The sequence below is a fragment of the Lontra canadensis genome, unplaced genomic scaffold (genome assembly GCF_010015895.1).
Source record: "Lontra canadensis isolate GAN:19392208 unplaced genomic scaffold, GSC_riverotter_1.0 scaffold176, whole genome shotgun sequence".
In the NCBI taxonomy this organism is placed as follows: Eukaryota; Metazoa; Chordata; class Mammalia; order Carnivora; family Mustelidae; genus Lontra; species Lontra canadensis.
In genome coordinates, this window is record NW_022631170.1 from 1,786,184 (window position 1) to 1,808,795 (window position 22,612).

General features: G+C 34.9%; 2 protein-coding genes across 2 annotated transcripts; both read right to left on the reverse strand.

Moving 5' to 3' along the window:
* Positions 1 to 2,089: 2,089 nt before the first annotated feature.
* On the reverse strand, positions 2,090 to 4,782 carry LOC116860511 (olfactory receptor 5L1-like). Its single transcript, XM_032846561.1, is given in 2 exon segments — positions 2,090 to 2,131; positions 3,874 to 4,782. Coding segments are annotated over 2 exon segments (951 nt in total).
* An 8,405-nt stretch (positions 4,783 to 13,187) lies between these two features.
* LOC116860448 (olfactory receptor 5L1-like) lies at positions 13,188 to 14,123 on the reverse strand. The gene has a single exon (XM_032846503.1). It carries the CDS (start codon positions 14,121 to 14,123, stop codon positions 13,188 to 13,190), a length of 936 nt encoding a protein of 311 aa, XP_032702394.1.
* Positions 14,124 to 22,612: the final 8,489 nt, after the last annotated feature.

Consider the following 22,612-nt stretch of genomic DNA (forward strand, 5'->3'; position numbering starts at 1 on the left):
TTAAAAAATTAACCCATTGCAACATTTTCCGTAATCCATTTGGGCAGTTCTTTTGTTTTCATAAAAGAAACCTGTGCCTTCCTTAGGAAGATAGTGGTTCCTTAAGATAATGTGGGACCTTTTATATTTGCCTAGAGGCTTTTGAGGTTAGCTTCCAGAGCTCACCTAGGATCCCAGGAACTCACAATCTGATATGAAAATCCCAGTGGGAAAAGATACATGAGCAATTAAACAGCTCTATGAGGAATTGATTAAAAACAAAATGAAACAATGCAATAAGTTTTTATACATCTTGAGGATGTCTCAAAAAAAAATCTATTTTTAGTTTTGAAATGGTAGATTATATACAAAACTAGATTGTATTATTTGCTGTCTAATTTGATTTAACCAGCTTAGAACAATTTATCAAACTATCAGAGCAGTATTCTATGTGATAGGATAATAGAAAAACTAGAAAGAAGCAAAAATATATCTATCTGGCTGTTGAGAATTAGAAGACCTTGAAAATCAAACATCAGTGGAAAACCAAGTATGAATGAAGTTAATCACTCTGATATGTGCTATGTGTGGGTCTATTACTCGTGGAATTCTGGCCATCCAAGGCCAGCATATATCGGAGAATATTTCTTTAACAAATACATCTATTAGGTGCAATTGGCTTGGCTCAGTTGAAGAACATGCAACTCTTCATCTCACGGTCATAAGTTTGAGCCCCATGTTGGGAGTAGAATTTCCTTAAATAAATAAACTTAAAAAAATACATATACTCTGTGAATTTGTATGCCAGGTGGCAAAACAGAAAAGAGGATAATTTGCACTACACATTTAAGAAGTTTGTCAGGTACAGAATAGTGAATGAGAGAAGGTAAAAGAAATAACATAAGCAATTGCATAAAGATTGGAAAGTGTGTGGTATAATTGCAGAAATGAAAATGAAATTTAGAGAAAATGTGTTGCCTCATGAAGAGAGATAATGCTAGGGGTGTGTGTGTGTGTGTGTGTGTGTGTATGGTATACCTTGACTAAGAGTGCCAAGGTGGAGAAACTCTGTTCCAGTTGGAGGGCCAAAGGAGAAAGATGTTTACTTTACCTTCATCTTAAAATCCAAAGTCCCTTGTGTGATGTGGGAAATTTGCTCCACTTAGAACATTTGAAAGGCAATACAGAGACATATTTTCATCAAACTCACAATATATTCTAGTCTATTAGTCAATATTTATTCATTTATTAAAATAAATAATGAGTAGCTGTCTTTGTTGGAATATTTTTAAATAACTCTTGCCCTCAAAGATGTCTTTTTTTTCTTTTGTTAAATTAACATATAATTTTTTTTTTCCCAGGGGGTAAATGTCTGTGAATCATCTGTCTTACACAATTCACAGCACTCACCATAGCACATACCCTCAATGACCATATCAAAGACGTCTTTCTTTTTTTTTTTTAAGATTTTATTTATTTATTTGACAGAGAGATCACAAGTAGGCAGAGAGGCAGGCAGAGATGGGGGAGAAGCAGCTCCCCGCTGAGCAGAGAGCCTGATGTGGGGCTCGATCCCAGGACCCTGAGATCATGACCTGAGCCGAAGGCAGAGGCTTAACCTCCTGAGCCACCCAGGCGCCCCTCAAAGATGTCTTTTTAAGAAACATTAGGAAGAATGAATTTCATAAGCCAGGTTTTTGCAGTTATTTAGTTATTATGTTTAAGTTCAGTGATAACCCTGAGGCTGGCAGTTTATCTCCAGTTTATATTTAAGAGACTCAAAATTAAGCAAGTTTAACTATCTTCCTCAAAATCACTCTTTAAGCTCCGAACCTGGACCCAGCTATTTAAAAATCCAATGTCCATCATACTTTATTAAAGCATCAAGGACCTATGTTATTTTAAATAACCCATTCCAATAAAAAATATAAACAATAACAAATATAAAATGAAATCCTAAGAAAGTAAGAAAACGAAGTGTTAACATTGCAAGAATACAGGAAAAATAAATCATACTTTGGCCTTTAAAAGGTGGGTGTGTTAAGTTTGAAAATGGACCTTTATATATATATATATCAAGTTCTAATACATGGAACCTGCAAATGCCACCTTATTTGGAGGAAGGGTGTTTACATGTGATTAGGGTAAGGATCTGGATATCAGGAGATTATTTTAGATTATCTGCATTCTGTATATGCCTTCACAGATGATCTTATACAAGAGAAGGAGACTAGGGGCACCTTGGTGACTCAGTCAATTAAGTGTCTGCCTTTGGCTCAGGTCATGATCCCAGGGTCCAGGGATGGAGCCTCATGTCTGGCTCCTTGCCCAGTAGGGAGCCTCTTTCTTCCTCTCCTTCTGCCACTCCCACTATTGTTCTCTCTCTCTCTGTGTCAAATAAGTAAATAAAATCGTAAAAAAAAAAAAAAAAAAAGAAAGGGGGGAGGCTATTCCACACACACACACACACACACACACCCACAAGTGCGTGGGTGTATGTGCAAGAAAGGTAGGAAAGATGAAGAGTAGAGAAGTTTGAAGATGCCAGTCTTGAAGACTGAAATAATACAACCACAAGTCAAAGAATGCCTGTGGTCTCCACAAACTGAAAGAGATAAGGGAAGGTGTTGTCCCTGACAACCTCCTGTGGGAGTATGGCACAGCTGACACATTAATTTTGGCCCACTGACGCTGATTTCAAATTTCTGCCCTTAGAACTGTAAGAGAATAAAGTCTATTGTAGTAAGCCAATAAATGCATAGTATTTTTTTAGAAGCCATAGGAAATTAATGCAATCAATAGGTTTAGAATACAATAGGCTTAAAAATATAGTAAATGACTAAAATAGTATCAGGCAAAGCAAAACAAAAATAATTAACAAAACCCCAGAAACTTAAGAAAAGTAAACCATCAAATACATGATCTACTCATTTATTAAGAAATAAGATAGAATAGAGAAAAAAAGGTAAAACTAAAAGTAGCAATAGTAAGATCAGCAAATACATTATTAATCACTTATAATATACCATATATAGTGGCAAGAATTTAAGATACATCATTTAATTTTCATGCAAATCTCATTAGAAAATTAGAGTATTATCTCTACCTTGTAGACCAAAAGTTTTTTTTTTTTAAGTTATTTATTTTTTTATTGAAGTATACTCAACATACAATGTTATATTCATTTTAGGGGTACAATGTCATTATTTGACAATTCCTGTGCATTCACCTTGGGAAGTGTGGTTATCATCTGTCACCATACAACATTATTACAATGTTATTATCTGTATTTCCTTTGCTGTACTTTTCATCCCTGTGACTTATTTATTTTATAACTAGAAGTTTGTGCTTCTTAATCCCCCTGAAAGAAGTTTTAAAAGTCTTAAAATTATAATACTGCAAAGGTAAAAATAATTAAAGAGTGAATAAAAATACACATGAATTTACTCACTTTTTATTAAAAAACATAGGATATCAGACAGATGTACATTCATTCCATATAAGAAAATGAAATCAATTTAGTAAAAAAAAGGTTACATGCTCTAATGATGATGAAAAGACATGTCTATCGATGTGTACTTTGTGAGAAATGTAATGGTTTTCTCAAAGTAAGATATCGAGTCTAACAATACCACACCAACCAATTCAAAGTAATCAGACATTGAAGAAGAGCAGAAAAGGCAACAAGTGCATTCAAATTATCCATAAAGAGATAACATATGGTTTAATAAGATAAGCAACTGGAAAGCAAGAAGCATGCTTAGGCCCCCAGGTCATAAAATCCTTTCCTTTGTTCACATCCACTCAAAATCAGCCACTCATTAAAAGTCTCTGATGAAACTCTGAGTCTAGTTAAGAAAATAATTTTTTAAAAGGTAATCTAGATCCCAGTACTTTCTTGAGAGCTGCTTTCACATCCTTGTTCCTCAAGCTGTAGATGAGGGGGTTCAGCATGGGAATCACTATGGTGTAGAACACAGTGGCCACCTTGTCAGTATCCACACTGTTGCCAGAACTGGGCCGGCAATAAATGAAAAGAATAGTTCCATGGAAGACAAGGATGGCTGTGAGGTGGGAGGCACATGTGGAAAAGGCTTTGTGTCTTCCCTCTGCAGAGCGCATCCTCAGGATGGTGATGAGAATCAGCAAGTAGGAGGTGAAAATGATCACAATGGTGATGATGTCATTGACAGTGGCCACAATGAACACCATGAGTTCGTTAACAGAGACATCAGAACAAGCAAGTGATAAGAGAGGGGGTAGATCACAAAAGAAGTGGTTATTCACATTTGATCTATAGGATGGGATCTCAAGAGCTAAACACAAGTGGATCAGAGAACACACCATCCCCCAGAAGTAGCAGCAGGAAACCAGCTCCATACAGAGATCCTAGGACATGGTGACCATGTACAGCAGTGGGTTACAGATGGCCACAAAGCGGTCATAGGCCATCACAGCCAGCAGGAAGACCTCAGTGATTGCAAAGGAACAAAACAAATAGAATTGCACCGTGCATCCCAGGAAGGAGATGGTTTTGTCCCTGTTTAAGATATTGGACAGCATCTTTGGCACGATGTTCGTGGAGTAGCAAAAATCCACAAAGGACAAGTGGCTGAGGAAAAAGTACATGGGAGTGTGAAGTTGAGAGCTGACCTGAATCATGGCAATCATGCCTAGATTTCCCAAAACCGTGACTCCATAGATGAGGAGGAACAGCAGAAAGAGGAAGACTTTCAGCTCAGGGACATCTGTTAATCCAAGAAGGATGAACTCTGTCATGGAGGTGCAGTTCTCCTCCTTCATTTCTGCCATGTGTCAGCCTTAGGATAACAAACATTAAATTTGTGTTTCTTCTAAAAAGGGAGTAAAAACAGATTAATAATAATTAGAAAAATATAGCATTGATAGCAAATATTGTACTTATAAGAATCAATAAAAACAGTGTTATCAAATAATTCAAAATGTTAAATGTCTCCGTAGATCCCACTGATCAAAACTGACTCTAGCATCAACAAAAGCATTAAAAAAAAGAAATATTAAAAAACTTAAATGATTCCAACATTTACCACAATACATCAAGATGATTAACTAAGTTTGATTATTTGATCAAGTTTAAAATAGAGTCAATGATTTTCAAAGCCACACAGAAATGAACTCTGTTCTCTGAAAACCCTTAAGAAGCTTGGCCAGCACAGTAGCACCTACTGTGATTCTATAAAACATATACTTTTTTTTTTTTCATTGAGTCTTTCAGGAACATGTATTTGAAGCAAAGTTTTTTTAACATTCCATCTTTAGGGAGTATGATAAATTTTTTGAGGTCTGCAGCTCACAAAACACTAATAAATTTCAAATTATGAGCCAAGAGATTTAAAATATAGACTGAAAATTAAAATTTTACACCAAACTAATGGAGCGGTTTAATCAATTATCATAGCAATAATCTACAGCAATAAAGTCTTAATCCTGAGAACATAAAAAACTATATATTTTTATGAGAGATTTCATTCTTAATAAGTTAGAGAAATATTTCATCACCTTAATAAAATTGTGAAACACTAATCAAGCTACATTTCAGTATTGTTAATAATGTTAAAATGGAAAATATGAATGATCAACAATAGAGCAATTATTAAATTACAGTGGGTCATATCTAGGAGAGAAAATTATCATGCTGGTGGTTGATTTAAAAAAAAAGAAACGAGATACCAAATAGTCTACTTGGTGTACATATGTAAATGTATATAAAGATGTACGTAGAGAGGTATGAATACATCAGATAGGTCTGTTACCAATAGATTTGATTTGGCTATACTGAAATATTCATCCTTGACCCACGCCAAAGAGAAGTGCCTGAAAACTCTCTCAAGTTCTCTAAGCAGTTTGCTGGGAAAAATGATTATTTATTCTACTCAATACAGTGGAATCTAGCACTGAGACCTTTCCTTAAAGAAAAGCCCAATAGACATGGAGAGACTCTATTCTCTGCCCTCCCTTCTAAAGAGCAGGAGGAGTATACGCGTGACCTCTGCACGTACGTGTAATGAAAAATGAGTGAAGACGTTCTGGACTAGAAGAATAACTTGGTATTTTCTCCATATATTGAACTACCTTTAAAGAAGTAGAAGCATATCACTTTCCTGAAGTCATGTTTTTTTCATTATCCAGCCAAGAATAGAGATAAACCAAAACCAAAACCAAACCAAAACAAAGTACCTGAGTTATTTGTGGGCTTCCCAGTTAAACAGGAAAGCCAGCTTGTTAAATTTTTTTCTGAATGTTCTAGGCTGTTGATAAGAAACTATTTCATGTCAACTTCTAAACAACTCCAAAAGAATTAATCTCATTTTCGGAGCAGAGTGAGTTCACAGGTATTGACTGTCTGTGAACAGTGTGGTGGGAAGGTGACTGCAACCCTCAACATTAGCATGACGATGAAAGAGCCTCTCCATGATCACAAATTCTTGATTTCATCACAGAAACTGGTCTGAAAAAAGAAATGTTAACAAGAAACAGAGAATGAACGAAGAGGGTTACCATTTGCTTATTCTATTCTTTCATACACATTTTTGATGTTACAAAGAAAATTGTGCTAAATTCACCATTAAGTGTTTCTAAATACTAAAACACAAAAAGCCTTTCAAATAGTAATTGCACAGGAATCTTCATATTATTAATTATTATTTAATTAAAAGATAGATGAGTTCTATACATGTTTAAAATAATGCTGACAGGGAACATAAATTCATGTTTATTTTCAAGTAACCAGAGTCTAGCTCTAGCTTACAGACCCGAGTAACAGACATTTTCTCCCTGGTGCAGAAGATGGTAAGACATGTAGAGCAGACTGAAACTTATCCTGTAATTTAAGCTCCCGGGAATTGGGCTCCTTAGGCCCCCAAACAATTACTAATCCCTATGGTATAACAAAATACATAAAAATTAAACTGAGACTATGTTTCATGTAACCTACCTAATAATTAATCTTTATGACATATCATCAGGAAATCTATTTTTTAAATTATCCCAATTTGGGAAACGACTATTTAAAACCAAATATGCCGCCTCCCAGCCTTCATGGTGTTATGTGATATTATATCGAAGTGTCATATGTGTGGGACACAGTTATAAGGCCATAAGGAAATAGCATGAGTATTTCTTCCTTTATAATATCATGATAGACTCCATTAGTTTCTTCCTGTAGGGCATAGTGACATATATCATATCAGAATTCCTTAAAATACCATAAAATTAAAGATGCTGCTGGTCAGAAAACTCTAGATCACACTTAATGAGTCTTTGCTAGAAGTTGGAAACTCTTCTAAATATTATGCAAGTATTAATTCCTGTTAGGGTCCTAGTAACCAGCCAGGAAACAGTTCTGGGTTTCATGCCCATCTTATAAAGAAGAAGACAGAGACACAGACAGTGGCTTCTTGGATCAACTCAAAATAAATAGCCAGTAAAAGCAATTACAGCCCTCTGGTTTTTCCAGTCATAGCAATGTATGATAAAAAGAACAAACCAGAGAGATTTCTGAGGTTGCATTTTTTTTTTTTTTCAGTGTATGTCCAGTGCTGGAAGCCATTGAAGGGACTACATCAATTCTCTCTTCTAGATGTGTTCTTCTTCTGACTTTATAATATCATTCTAGGGGACAGGATTCTATTTGTTTCTGTGTATCACTGGCTGTACACATACATTTTTAAAGGTATATGTAGTCAACAAATAATCTCGAGTAAATAAATTTGCACACTCTCAACTACCACATAATATAGTCCTAAAATCGCTGTGCCAAAGATAACACCCAAGTTTGAGGAGACATTCCCTTTGGTTCTCCATTCCCAAATCACCTCTCATAATCAACAAAACAGAAGACAAATTCTCACCATCTTTTTTTGTGTTGCCCCATGAGTAGAAATCCGTGGGCCAAAAGAAAGAAAGAGCTGTGATTATTGGTGCTCTTAAGGCCATTTTTCATATTTTAGTTCCTCATTCAGGGCACTTGCAACTCATGGCATGCATCTCTCCCTCTTTCCATTTTACACAATTTCTGTTTCAGGTTACAACTTCTACCAACGTCTAGCTAAATATTTGCTTTACTTGGTTTTCTATGTTCCATTAGTAAGTGTTTTTTATACATTATGGGCACACATCCTTTTTCAGCTATAGAACTTGCACTTTTTGCTCCCAAATTTTGAGCTAATGTCTGTGCGTGGTGTGAGGTAAGTTGAAATTTATCTTTTTTGCATATGACTACCCAGTTGCTCATTGCCATTTATTGAAAAGACTGTCCATCTCCAGGAGACTGCCTCAGTAGGTTGTCAGAATCAGTAAACCATAAATCTGTTTACTTTTGGACCCTCAATTCTATTATGCTTTAGGATATGCTCACCATATGCCAGTATCATTTACAATATTTTTTAACTTTCAGTTTCTCAGTAGTCTTTTGTTATTCATTTCTAAGCACTGAAATATTTTGACGTGTTCAAGAACTTATTTTCTTAGTGTTACATTGGTATTTTATTGTGTTACTGTGAAGTAATAAGATTATTTTGAAATACTGATGCTATATTTTGTGATCATGGTGAATCTGATTATTAGTTCTCATAGTTCTAATACAGTGCAGACACATGTGTGGATGTGTGTGGATTGCTTAGAATTTTCCTCTTAGATCATGTATAATGTGAATAAAATCAGGTTTACTTTAAATCTGGGTAACCGGTGGACTGATTGATTTATTAATCTGTATATTTATCTTTCTATGTATGGTTATCAATCTATTAACACCTCAGTCTGACTGTGAGACAGACATGGGCTCTTTCTGGGGGTGGGGCTGGCTTTTCTGGCTTTCACCCTTTCTTTTCCGAGGAGCTGGCCTGCTACCATGGCTGGGGGACTACAGCCTCAACTTGGCGTTGCTCTGCTGCATCTTTGACCTTTCAATCGTTGTTTGAGTACTGAGAAGTAGACATCCCACAGAGATTGAAGCAATTTCCTCTATTTCTCCTTACTGGTAAATTTTATCTTGAATGGGTGCCGGTTGGTGCCAAATAATTTTTCTGCCTCTATAATGTGGCCATGTGATTTTGTTGCCTTTTATTGTATGTAAGTGATGTATTACATTGTTTTTCATATGTTAAACCAACCTTGCATTTCTGGGATAAATCTCACTTGGTCATGGTTCATAATCCCTTTATATGTTTTAATGCATTTGTTTTATTTCATGATTGAATATAATATTTTTTTGAGAATTCTTGTGTTTATATTCATGAGGAATATTGGTTTGCATTTTCTTCCTCACTTTGTCTTTGGCTTTGGTATGCTGGAATACCAGCATAACTGCATGAACTGGAAAGAGCATCATGTCCTCTGTCATCTAAATGAGGTAATTAACAATTGATACTATTGTTTATAACCCTGAAACTAATAATACATTATATGTTAATTTAAAAAATAAACATAATGATACTATTGTTATATACTTATTTAGTGAAAACAACTCAGTCAAAGACAACTATTATACGCTCTCTCTGTCAAGAGGAATTTGAGAGGCAGGGCAGGGGGTCTTGGCACATAGGGAAGGAAAAAATGAAATAAGATGAGATCAGGAGGGAGTCAAACCATAAGAGACTCTTGACCTCAGGAAACAAACTGAGGGTTGCTGAAGGGTGTCAGGGTAAGGATAGGGTGGTTGGGTTATGGACATTGGGACGGGTATGTGCTATGGTAAGTGCTATGAAATGTGTAATCCTGATGATTCACAGACCTGTACCCCTGGGGCAAATAATACATTATATTTTAATTAAAGAAAAATGAAAACAAAAGGTGAAGCCATCTGTGCCTGGACATTGGTAGGGGGAAGGAGGGAATATTTTTATTAGAAATCAAATCTATTGTTACATATCTATTCAGACTTTCTATTTCTTTGTCAATTTTGATAAATTGATCTTTTATAATTTTTTCTGTATCATCTAACTTGACTAAATTTTTGGCATAAAATTTTTTATACTATTCATTATTTTAATTTACTCAAGATTACTTTCCTCAATGATTGTGGTAATTTGTTCCTTGTTTTTTGTTTTTTGTTTTTGTTTTTTTGCATAGTAATTCTAGCTAAAATTTTGTCAATTATATTAATCTTTTCACAGTATAAACTTATTGGTCTTGTCTGTTCTTCATCTTCCTACTTTATTGGCTTGTACTCTAGTCATTATTTCTTTCCTTTGTTGTTTCTTCTTCTTTCCTTCTTCTTCTTCTTTAATTTCTTGATGTGGAAGCTAAGTTTCTAGTTTTAAGAGTTTTCTTCTTTTCTAATATAGTTATTTGAAGACCTAAATTTCCTTGTAAACCCTGGAAAGTACCTATTAAAATTCCATAGTTTAGTTTTCATTTTCATCATTGATTTCAAACAGGAACACTATAATCTTTCTGTTTCTTCTCTACAGTGTTCCAGTTAAGCACAAATCAATTAAGTGATAATGTGTAAAGGAAGGCAATTTCATATATGTGAATATATATGATTATATAAAATATTGTCAGATATAATTATATATACAAATTTCTGAAATAAAGTTGTTTTAATTTCTTAGTGTATTTTTAAAATCATATCACCATTAAAATTGTTTCATGAACCAATATAGGATTATTATGTAGTTTTTATTTTACTGTAAGCAAAATAGTGAGTAGTTTTTCTCTCAATAATTTTCTGAACTAATTTGGGAGTTATCCAAAAACAAATAATATAGGACAAAGAATATATAAATAATCCAAACAAAATTAATGATAGAATAAAGGCAAATATTATGTCATAAAAATTTTGAAAATTAGAAACTCATATGTAGTTGGCCATTTCATAATAAATATCATTAGTACTAGAAAAAAATTAATCCTTCCTAATAAACACAATAATCTAGTTTTGATTACTTATCTGTTTAGGTTATAAAAAAAGAACAGGTAATTTAAAACATTTAAGGGGCACCTGTGTGGTTCAGTTGGTTAAACATTGGATTCTTGATTTTGGCTCAGGTCTTGATCTCAGGGTCATGGAATTGAGCTTTACATGGACTCTGAACTCGGTGTGGAGTCTGAGGTTCTCTCTCTTCCTCTCCCTTTGCCCTCCTCATGTCTGCACTCTCTCTTTCTTTCTAAAATAAATAACTAAAATATTTAAAAAAATAAAACAACATTTAAGGAAAGCAAATGGTTCTCAATATTTACAAGAAATCTATTCAATAATTATATGAAGACTGCCTAGGGATTTCTTATGAAGAAAATTGAGACTGCTTTTGTTCAAGTGATCATATAAATTAATAATATATTTATGCTGATTGATAGTGGTAAAAAGGAAGGATGAAACAATATGAATACATTTTCTTTGTTTTTGTTCTCATTATAAGCTTGTGAAACACCTAATATTTCTAAACTTGTAAATATTTGTATCCCCCACACTGAAATTATTTCTAAAAAAATTTAAACTAGTTAGGTTTAGCCTGTTTCACTTTTTATTGCTTCGAGCACCTAACAACATACCTTGTATGTATGCGACATCAAATAGTAGCTCAAAAATGTGTTGAATCATTTGGTATATTGTATATGTGCAATAAATGCTAGTCCTATTCTCTTTGAGTCCCTGCTAACTGAGTAATTGTAGATGTTAAATAAACAATCATTTTTGTATTTAAAATTTAGTGAAATAGATGACAAGGAAAGATATACATAGTCTTATGTTCAAGAACCTCACAAGCCAGTATTATTAGTAAATATCATAATAAGGTTGGTCATCAAGTTTTTATTTAAATTCTGGTTAGTTAACATACAGTGTAATATTAGTTGCAGGTATAAAATTCAGTGATTCATCATTTACATAAAATACCCAGTACTCACCACAAGTGTCCTCCTTAATACTCATTACCTATTTCAACCATCTGTTGCTTGCCCCTACTCCAGCAACCTTCAGTTTCTTCTCTAGAGTTAAGAGTCTGTTTTCTGGTTTGGTTCTCTTTTTCTTCCCCTATGTTCTTCTGTTCTGTTCATCTGAGTGAAATCATATGATATTTGTCTTTCTATGACTGACTTATTTACCTTACCATAATACTCTTTAGTGCCATCCACAACATTGCAGATGGCAAGATATCATTCCTTTTGATAGCTGATTAATATTTCATATAATATGTACACTACTTCTCCTTTATCCATTTTTCAGTTGATGGACATTTGGGCTCCTTCCATAATTTGCCTTAAAAATGAAATACTTATGTTTTCTACAAATAGGTTAGAATTTGCCTTTAAGTGACAGCATTCTATTCCAGTGGAAAGTTAGAAGGGAGACTTAGAGTAAACAAACAAACAAACAATGTAATGATGACCTAAGTCAGAGATGCAGGTACTTATAGGAATGATTATTCAGTGATGGCAATTATACCTGTGGGGGGAGATTTTTATATAGACACATTCCTATATATGTGTGTATATGTGAGTCTGTGTGTATATAAGACAGACAGTAGATATGTAATAAAAGTACAATATAAGAAATGGAGGGTGGGTGAATGGGAAGGAGAGAACTAATTGTGAGCCAGAGGTCATTCTAGACTCTTTGCACATGACATGTAACTTCATGGGAAGTAATTAGTATTATTTCCATTTATTTCAGTTGAGATCATATCTGAAGTTCCAAAAGCACTGGACACTGTAACATCAAAAACAAAAATAATAAAGAAAACCAGAAATAAGCAATAAAGCTTTAAAAAAGATTAAAAAGACACATACCCGTATGGAAATCTCATTGCATATATAAACTGTTGGGAAAAGATGTGTTCTTTATTGGAAAATAGGAAGAATTCAACTTTGGAAAGGTTAACATTTCCATAATACATAATGAAAGAAACTGATTTTTAAGCACTGTTCATTAAGCTCATGAAGGTTAAAGAGTAAGCTAAATGTATCTTAAGGATCCATTACTAATAACCATTTAAGACATGAAAGACTGAAGGAAAGTAAAGAGGTAGACTTCAAGTTTGAAATGTGCTCAATCCTACCCTTGAGGCCAAGTGAAGAGGCACAAAGACAAATGAATCAAAAAGAATCACTCAGAAACACCTACCTCCTGGCTCTTCCCTCCACTCAAACACTACAGTCCACACATTCACCCCTCTACCAGCCTCCAACCCTCCACTTTGGGACCCCAAGTCCTGTTAAGAAAATATTTTCTAGGAAAATATTTTGGAGCTCACCACTTTTCTGAGAGCTGCTTTTACATCCTTGTTCCTCAAGCTGTAGATGAGGGGGTTCAGCATGGGAATCACTATGGTGTAGAATACCGTGGCCACCTTGTCAGTATCCACACTGTTGCCAGAACTGGGCCGGCAATAAGTGAAAAGAATAGTTCCATGGAAGACAAGGATGACTGTGAGGTGGGAGGCACAGGTGGAAAACGCTTTGTGCCTTCCCTCTGCAGAGCGCATCCTCAGGATGGTGATAAGAATCAGCAAGTAGGAAGTGAAGATGATGACAATGGTGATGATCTCATTGACAGTGGCCACAATGAACACCATGAGTTCGTTAACAGAGACATCAGAGCAAGCAAGTGATAAGAGAGGGGGTAGATCACAAAAGAAGTGGTTAATCACATTTGATCTATAGGATGGGATCTCAAGAACTAAACACAAGTGGATCAGAGAACACACCATCCCCCAGAGGTAGCAGCAGGAAACCAGCTCCATACAGAGATCCTGGGACATGGTGACCATGTACAGCAGTGGATTACAGATGGCCACAAAGCGGTCATAGGCCATCACAGCCAGCAGGAAGACCTCAGTTACCACACATGTGCAAAACAAATAGAATTGCACTGTGCATCCCAGGAAGGAGATGGCTTTGTCCCTGTTTAAGATATTGGACAGCATCTTTGGCACGATGTTCGTGGAGTAGCAAAAATCCACAAAGGACAAGTGGCTGAGGAAAAAGTACATGGGAGTGTGAAGTTGAGAGCTGACCTGAATCATGGCAATCATGCCTAGATTTCCTGAAACCGTGACTCCATAGATGAGAAGGAACAGCAGGAAGAGGAAGACTTTCAGCTCAGGGATATCTGTTAATCCAAGAAGGATGAACTCTGTCATGGAGGTGCAGTTGTCCTCCTTCATTTCTGCCATGTGTCAGGCTTAGGAAAACAAATATTAAATTTGTGTTTCTCCTAAAATGGGAAGAAAAAGAACAGATTCATATTAACCTCAGAGAAATATAGCATTGATATTAAATATTGTATTTATACAATATATCAAAAACACAGTTGCCAAATAATTCAAGATGTTAAGTGTCTCACTGGATCCCAATGATCAAAATTGACTTCAGCATTGGAAGAAACATTAAAAAACTTAAATGATTCCAACTTTTACCACAATATATTGAGATGATTAACTAAGTTCGATTATTGGATGGGTTTCAAAATCAAGTTAATGATACATTTCAAAGCCACACAGAAATGTTCCTCTGTTCTCTGAAAACCCTTAAGAAGCTCAGACAGCAGTACCCACTGTGATTCTATAAAAGATATACTTTCTTTTTTTTTTTTTTTTTCACTGAGTCTTCAGGATCAAATATTTGAAGCAAAGTTTCTAACAATCCTCTTTAGAGATTGTGGCACATTTTTTGAGGTCTGCAGCTCACAAAACCCTTTTAAATTTTGAGGGTTTTGAAGGGGCAGGGGTGGGGGCCAGGTGGTGGGTATTATGGAGGTCACGTATTGCCTGGAGCACTGGGTGTGGTGCATAACAATGAATTCATAACAATGAATTCTGTTACACTGAAAAGAAATTTTAAAAAAATTGAATTATGAGGCAGGAGATTTAAAATATACACTGAAAATGAAAATTTCGCATATCAAATGAACAAACTAGTTAAATCAATTATCATAGTAATGATCTGCAGTAATAAAGTCTTAATCCTGACAACAATAAAATCTATGTAATTTTATAAGAGATTTCATTCTTAATAACCTGTTGTTAGAGGGGGGCCAGGGTAGCTCATTCAGTTAGGTGTCTGCCTTAGGCTCAGATTATGGTCCTAGGGTCCTAGGATGTAGCCCCACATTGGGCTTCCTGCTCAGCAGGGAGTCAGCTTCTCCTTCTCCCTCTCCATCTGCCCCTCCACCCCATTAGTGCTCTCTCACTCTATCTCCCAAATAAATAAAATAAAAAGTTAAATCTTTAATAATATAAGCTGTAGTTAGAAATATTTAATCACATTGATAACATCATGAAAAACTAATTCCAACTATCTGGCAGAACTGTTTATAACAATGGAAATACTAATGGAAACAATGGAAAATACTAATGATCAACAATAGAGCAATTATTTAATTACAGTGGGTCGTATCTAGGAGAGAAAATTATCATGCTGGTGGTTAATTTAAAAAAAAAAAGAAACGAGATACCAAATAGACTACTTGGTGTGCATATGTAGATGTATATAAAGATGTACATAGAGAAGTATGAATACATTGGATAGGTCTGTTACCAATTTGGCTATAACTGAAATATTCATCCTTTACCCACACCAAAGAGAGGTACCTGAAAACTCTCTCAAGTTCTCTAAGCAGTTGGCTGGGAAAAGTGGTTATTTAGTCTACTCAGTACAATGGGATCTAGCACTGAGACCTTTCCTTAAAGAAAAGGCCAATAGACACGGAGGGACTCTATTCTCTGCTCTCCCTTCTAAAGAGCAGGAGGAGTATACGCGTGACCTCTGCATGTACGTGTAATGAAAATTGAGTGAAGACGTTCTGGACTAGAAGAATAATTTGGTATTTTCTCCATATATTGAACTATCTTTAAAGAAGTAGAAGCATATCACTTTCTTGCAGTCATGTTTTTTTCATTATCCAGCCAAGAATAGAGATAAAACAAAACCAAAACCAAAACAAAACAAAGTACCTGAGTTATTTGCGGGCCTCCCAGTTAAACAGGAAAGCCAACTTGTTAAATTTTTTTCTGAATGTTCTAGGCTGTTGATAAGAAATTATTTCATGTCAACTTCTAAACAACTCCAAAAGAATTAATCTCATTTTCGGAGCAGAGTGAGTTCACAGGTATTGATTGTCTGTGAACAGTGTGGTGGGCAGGTGACTGCAACCCTCAGCATTAGCATGACAATGAAAGAGCCTCTCCATGATCACAAATTCTTGATTTCATCACAGAAACTGGTCTGAAAAAAAGGTGTTAAGAGCAATCAGAAAGAGAGAGAGAAGAGGGTTACCATTCGCTTATTCTGTATTCTTTCATACACACCTCTGTTTGATGTTACAGAGAAAATGTTCTAAATTCAAAAATAAGTGTTTCTGAAAACTAAAACACAAAAGAATTTTAAACAGTAACTGCATACAAGTAGAAGTCCTGTTAAAACATTATCTAATTAGAGAAGAGATGGCTTCAATACATCTTTAAAATAACTGTGGATAGGGAACTTACATTCATTTTTATTTTCAAGTAACCAGAGTCTAGCTCTAGCTAACAGACCTGACAGACATTTTCTCCCTGGTGTTGAAGACATTAAGACATATAGAGTAGACAGAGACTTATACTGTACTTTAAGCTCCTGGGAAATGAGATCCTTAGGTCCCAAACAATTACTAATCCCTAGGGAAAAATATATAAAAATCAAACTGAGACGCTATGTCATGTAACATACCTAATAATTAATCTTTAGGACATATCATCAGAAAATTTATTTTTTTGAATTATCCCAATTTGTGAAATGACTGTTTAAAACTAAACATGCCCCTTCCCAGCCTTCATGGTGCTATGTGACATTAAATCTAAGTGTCATATGTGTGGGACACAGCTTTAAGACCATAATGAAATAGCATGAGTATTTCTTCCTTTCTAATAACATGATAGAATCCCTTAGATTCTTCCTATAGGGCATAGTGACAAATATCATATTAGAATTCCTTTAAATACTGTAAAATTAATGATGCTACTGGTCATATAACCATAGAATAGATCACATTTATTGAGCTCTTGCTAGGTGTTGAAAACTATTCTAAATATTATGTAAGCATTAATTCCTTTTAGCTTCCTAATAACAAGCCAGGACAGAGTTCTGGGTTTCATGCTTATCTTACAAAGGAGAGGATGGAGACACAGACAGTGGCCACTTGAATCAACTCAAAATAAATAGCCAATAAAAGCAACTACAGCCGTCTGTTTTTTCCACTCATAGGAATGTATGAAAAAAAGAACAAAACCAGAGAGATTTCTGAGGTTGCATTTTTCTTCAGTGCATGTCCAAGGCTGGAAGCCATTCAATGGGATTACATCAATTATCTCTTCTAGATGTGTTCTTCTTCTGACTTTTTTTTTTTAAAAGATTTTATTTATTTATTTGACAAACAGAAGTCACACGTAGGCAGAGAGGCAGACAGAGAGAGAGAGGAGGAAGCAGGCTCTCTGCAGAGCAGAGAGCCCGATGCGGTGCTCGATCCCAGGACCCTGGGACCATGACCCGAGCCCAAGGCAGAGGCTTTAACCCACTGAGCCACCCAGGTGCCCCTCTTCTTCTGACTTTATAATATCATTCTAGGCCACAGGATTCACTGGCTGTACATATATATTTTAAAGGTATATGTAGTCAACAAGTAATCTCAAGTAAATAAATTTGCACACTCTCAACTACCACATAATATAGTCCTAAAATTGCTGTGCCAAAGGTAACACCCAAGTTTGAGGAGATTTTCCCTTTGGTTCTTTATTCCCAAATCACCTCTCACAATTAACAAAAGAGAAGACAAGCTCTCACCAACATTTTTTTTTTTTTTTGAGTTGCCCCATGAACGGAAATCTATAGGCCAAAAGAAAGAGAGAGCTGTGATTATTGGTGTTCTTAAGGCCATTTGTCATATTTTATTTTATTTTAAATATTTTATTTATTTTTTTTGACTCAGAGGGAGATCACAAGCAGGCAGAGAGGCAGGCAGAGAAAGAGGGGGAAGCAGGCTCCTTGCTGAGCAGAGAGGCCTGATGCAGGGCTCTATTCCAGGACCCTGAGATCATGACCTGAGCGGAAGGCAGAGACTTAACCCCCTGAGCCACCCAGGCACCCTCATTTTTCATATTTTAATTCCTCATTCAGGGCACCTGCAACACATGGCATGCATCTCTCCCTCTTTCCATCTTAAACAATTTCTGTTTCAGATTACAACGTCTATAAATGTCTGGCCAAATATTTGGCTTACTTGGTTTTCTATGTTCCATTAGTAAGTATTCTTTGTATGTTATGGGCACACATCCCTTCTCAGCTGTAGAACGTGCACTTTTTGCTCCCAAATTTAAGTCTCTGGTCTGTTTTGAGCTAATGTCTGTGTGTGGTGTGAGGTAAGTTGAAATTTATCTTTTTTGTATACGACTACCCAGGTGCTCATTGCCATTTATTGAAAAGACTGTCCATCTCCAGGATACTGCCTCAGTAGGTTGTCAGAATCAGTCAACCATAAATCTGTTTACTTTTGGACCCTCACTTCTATTATGCTTTAGTATGTGTTCACTATATAACAGTACCGGTTACAATATATATATTTTTTAATTTTCTGTTTCTCAGCGGTCTCTTGTTATTTATTTCTAATTATTGCAATATTTTGATGTGTTCAAGAATTTATTTTCTTAGTTTTACATTGGTATTTTATTTTAGTACTATGAAGACATAAGATTATTTTGAAATACTGAGGCTATATTTTGTGATCATGGTGAATTTGATTATACTCATAGTTCTAAAATGTGCACACACGTGTGTATGTGTGTGGATTGCTTAGAATTTTCTTCTTAAAAGATCATGTATAATGTGAATAAAACCAGTTTTACTTCAAATCTGGATGACTGACTAGTGACCAATTAATTTATTAATCTATTTATCCATCTATCTATTAATATTTCAATCTGTGATTACTGAAAGTAGACATTCTGCATTGTTTTTTAACAATAGGGAAATCAGTCATTCCTTATCCATTAATTGGGATGATAGCAACAGCTTTGGTACGATTGAAGTAATATCTTCTACTTCTACTTAATTTGTAATTTTTACCTTGATTGGTTGCTGGATGGTGTCAAATAATTTCTCTGTATCTATATGGTGGACATGTGATTTGTGTTGCCTATTATTCTACATAAGTGATGTATTACATTGTTTTTCATATGTTAAACCAACCTTGCATTTCTGTGATAAATCTCACTTGATCATGGTTCATAATCCTATTAATAAAACATATGTTTTATTGCATTTATTTTATTTCATTATTCGATATAGTATTTTGTTGAGAATTCTTGTGTTTATATCCATGAGAGTTATTGGTTTGTGTTTTCTCTTTTCTTATAGATTTTATATTTATTCAACTGAGAGAGAAACAGAGAGCAAGAGCAGGGTAGAGGGTCAGAGCAAGAGGGAAAAGCAGGCTCCCTACTGAGCAGGGAACCAGATGCAGGGCTCAATCACAAGACCCTAGGATCAGACCTGAACCAGTCAGTTGCTTAACCAACTGAGCCACCCAGGCACCCCTGTGTTTTCTTTCTTATGTTGTCTTTGTTTTGCTTTGTTGTCAGGGGAATACTGGCATAATCCAATGAACTCAAAAGAGCATCATGTCCTCTATCTTCTATATGAGTTAATTAACAATTGGTACTATTGCTTATATATTTAGTTAGTAAAAACATCTGGTGAAACAATCTATGTCTGGATATTGATGGGAGAGGCAGGGATATCTTCATTATAAATTGAATTTATTGTCTACATATCTATTCAGATTTTCTATTTCTTTGTCAGTTTCGGTAAATTTATGTTTTTCAGATTTGTGTCATTAAGTTGACTAAATTGTTGGTATAGTATAAAATTGTATATGTTAGTATAAATAGTATAAAATTGTTTATACTATTCATTATACTTATTTTAATTTACTCAGGATTACTCTCCTCAATGACTGCATTAATTTTGTTTCTTGTTTCCTTTCTTCTTATTAATTCTAGTTAATTTTGTCAATTATATTAATCTTTTCACAGTATAAACTTACTGATCTCTGATCTTCATCTTCCTACTTTATTGGTTTGTGCTCTAGTCTATTATAAACTTCCTTTGTTTATTCTTTTGTTTGTTTGTTTTACTTTCTTAATGTGGAAGATATGTTTCTAGTTTCAAAAGTTTTTCTCTTTTCTAATATAGTTATTTGAAGACCTAAATTTCCTTGTAAACACTAAAAAGCATCTATTAAAATTTCATAGGTTGTTTTTCATTTTCTTCATTGACTTAAATCAAGAGTAACATAACATTTCTGCTACTTTTCTACAAGTGTTCCAGGTGAGTTCAAATCAAGGAAGTGACAATGTGTAAAGGAAGGCAGTTTCATATATGTGAATATATATGATTATATAAAACAGTGTGGGATATAGTTATATATCCGAATTTGTGAAATCAAGTTGATTTTAATTCATTACTATAAGTTTAAAATCATATCACTCTTCCAAATTGTTTCATGAACAAATATAAGATTATGGTGAAGTTTTTACATTACCCTCAACAAAAACAGCTAGTATTTTTCTCTCAATAGTTTCCTGGACTAATTTGAGATTTGTCCATAAATGGAGTACAGAACAAAGAATATATAAGTCATTCAAGCAAAATTAATGATAGAAGAAAGATAAACATGATGTCATAAATTTTTTGAAAATTAAGAACCCATATCTATTTAGACATTTTATAATAAAAATTGCTAGTACTAAAAAAAAAAAAATCCTTCCTAATAGGCACAATAATCTAGACTTTTTTTTTACTTCTTTGTTTAGTTATAATTAAAAATTACAGTTAATTTAAAACCACTCTAAAGGGGTACCTGGGTGCCTGGGGTGGTTAAGCTATGGACTCTTGATTTCAGCTCAGGTTGTGATCTCAGATTTCTGGGATGGAATCCCACAACTGGCTCTGCAGTCAGTGCCAAGTCTGATGAGATTCTCTTTCTCTCTCTCACTTCTTGATACCCATCACCCATTTAACCCATCCTGCACCCAACCCCTCACCAGCAACCCTCAGTTTCTTCTCTATAGTTAAGAGTCTATTTTCTGGTTTGCATCTCTTTTTCCACCCCCTATGTTCATCTGCTTTGTTTCTTAAAGCCACATATGAGTGAAATCATATACTATTTTTCTTTCTCCAACTGACTTATTTTGCTTAGCTTAACTCTCTCTAGCTCCATCCACATCTTTGCAAATGGCAAAATTTCATCCTTTTTGATGGCTGGTTAATATTCCATTGTGTATATACACCACATCTTCTTTATCCATTCATCAGTCAGTGAATATTTGGGCTCCTTCCATAATTTGGCTTAAAGATGAAACATTTATGTGTTCTACAAGTAGGTTTAGAATTCAACTTTAAGTGACAGCATTTTATTCCAATGGAGAGTTAGAGTGGAGACTCAAAGTATAAAACAAACAAACAAACAAAAAAAAAACACAATATAATGAGTGACCTAGGTCAGAGATGCCTGTGTTTGTAGTAATGTTTATTCACTATGTCAACTATATGTGTGTTTGTGGAGTTTTTACATATAACTACACTTTTATATATGTGTGTATGTGTGTATATATATTCTATATACACATATATATAAGATAGACAGTAGTTATGAAATATAAATACAATATAAGAGAGGGAAGAGGAGAAAAGGACAGAAAGGGAGAGAGAGAGAGATTGTGAGCCAGGGGTCATTCTAGGCTCTTTACACATGACATGTAATTTAATTTTCCTAACATTCATGGGAGTACTATCTCCATTTTTTTTTCAGCTGATTTCATATATGAAGTTCCAAAATCACTGGACCCAGTAACAGCAACCGCAACAACAACAAGAATAAAGAAAACAAGAAATAAGCAATAAATCTAAAAAAAGATAAAAAGGTGAAAAGCAGGGGCACCTGGGTGGCTCAGTGGTTTAAGCCTCTGCCTTTGGCTCGGGTCATGATCTCAGGGTCCTGGGATAGAGCCCTGTATCGGGCTCTCTGCTCAGTGGGGAGCCTGTTTCACCTCCCCCCTGCTGCCTGTCCCTCTGCCTGCTTGTCTCTCTCTCTCTCTCTGTCAAATTAATAAATAAAATCTTTAAAAAAAAGGTAAGAAACATCACATACTTTTGTGGAAATCTCATTCTATATATAAACTGTTGGACAAAGATGTGTTCTTCATTATAAAATAGGAAGAATCCAATTTTGGAAAGAATCAAAATTTCCACAAGAGATACTTAGAAAAGTGTGATTTTCAAGTGGTCTTCATAAAATACATGAAGGTTATACAGCAAACTAAATGTATCTTAAGGATCCATTACTAATATTCATTTAAGACACTTGAGATTTAAGGAAAGCAAAGAAGTAAGCTTCAAGTTTGAAATGGGCTCAGTCCTACCTTTGAGGTCAATTGAAGAGGCACAAAGGCAAATGAATCAAAAAGAATCACTCAGAAACACCTACCTCCTGGCTCTTCCCTCCACTTGAGCACTACAGCCCACACATTGACCCCTCCACCAGCCTCCACTTTGGGACCCTGAGTCTTGCTAAGAAAATATTTTCTAGGAAAACATTTTGGAGATCAACACTTTTCTGAGAGCT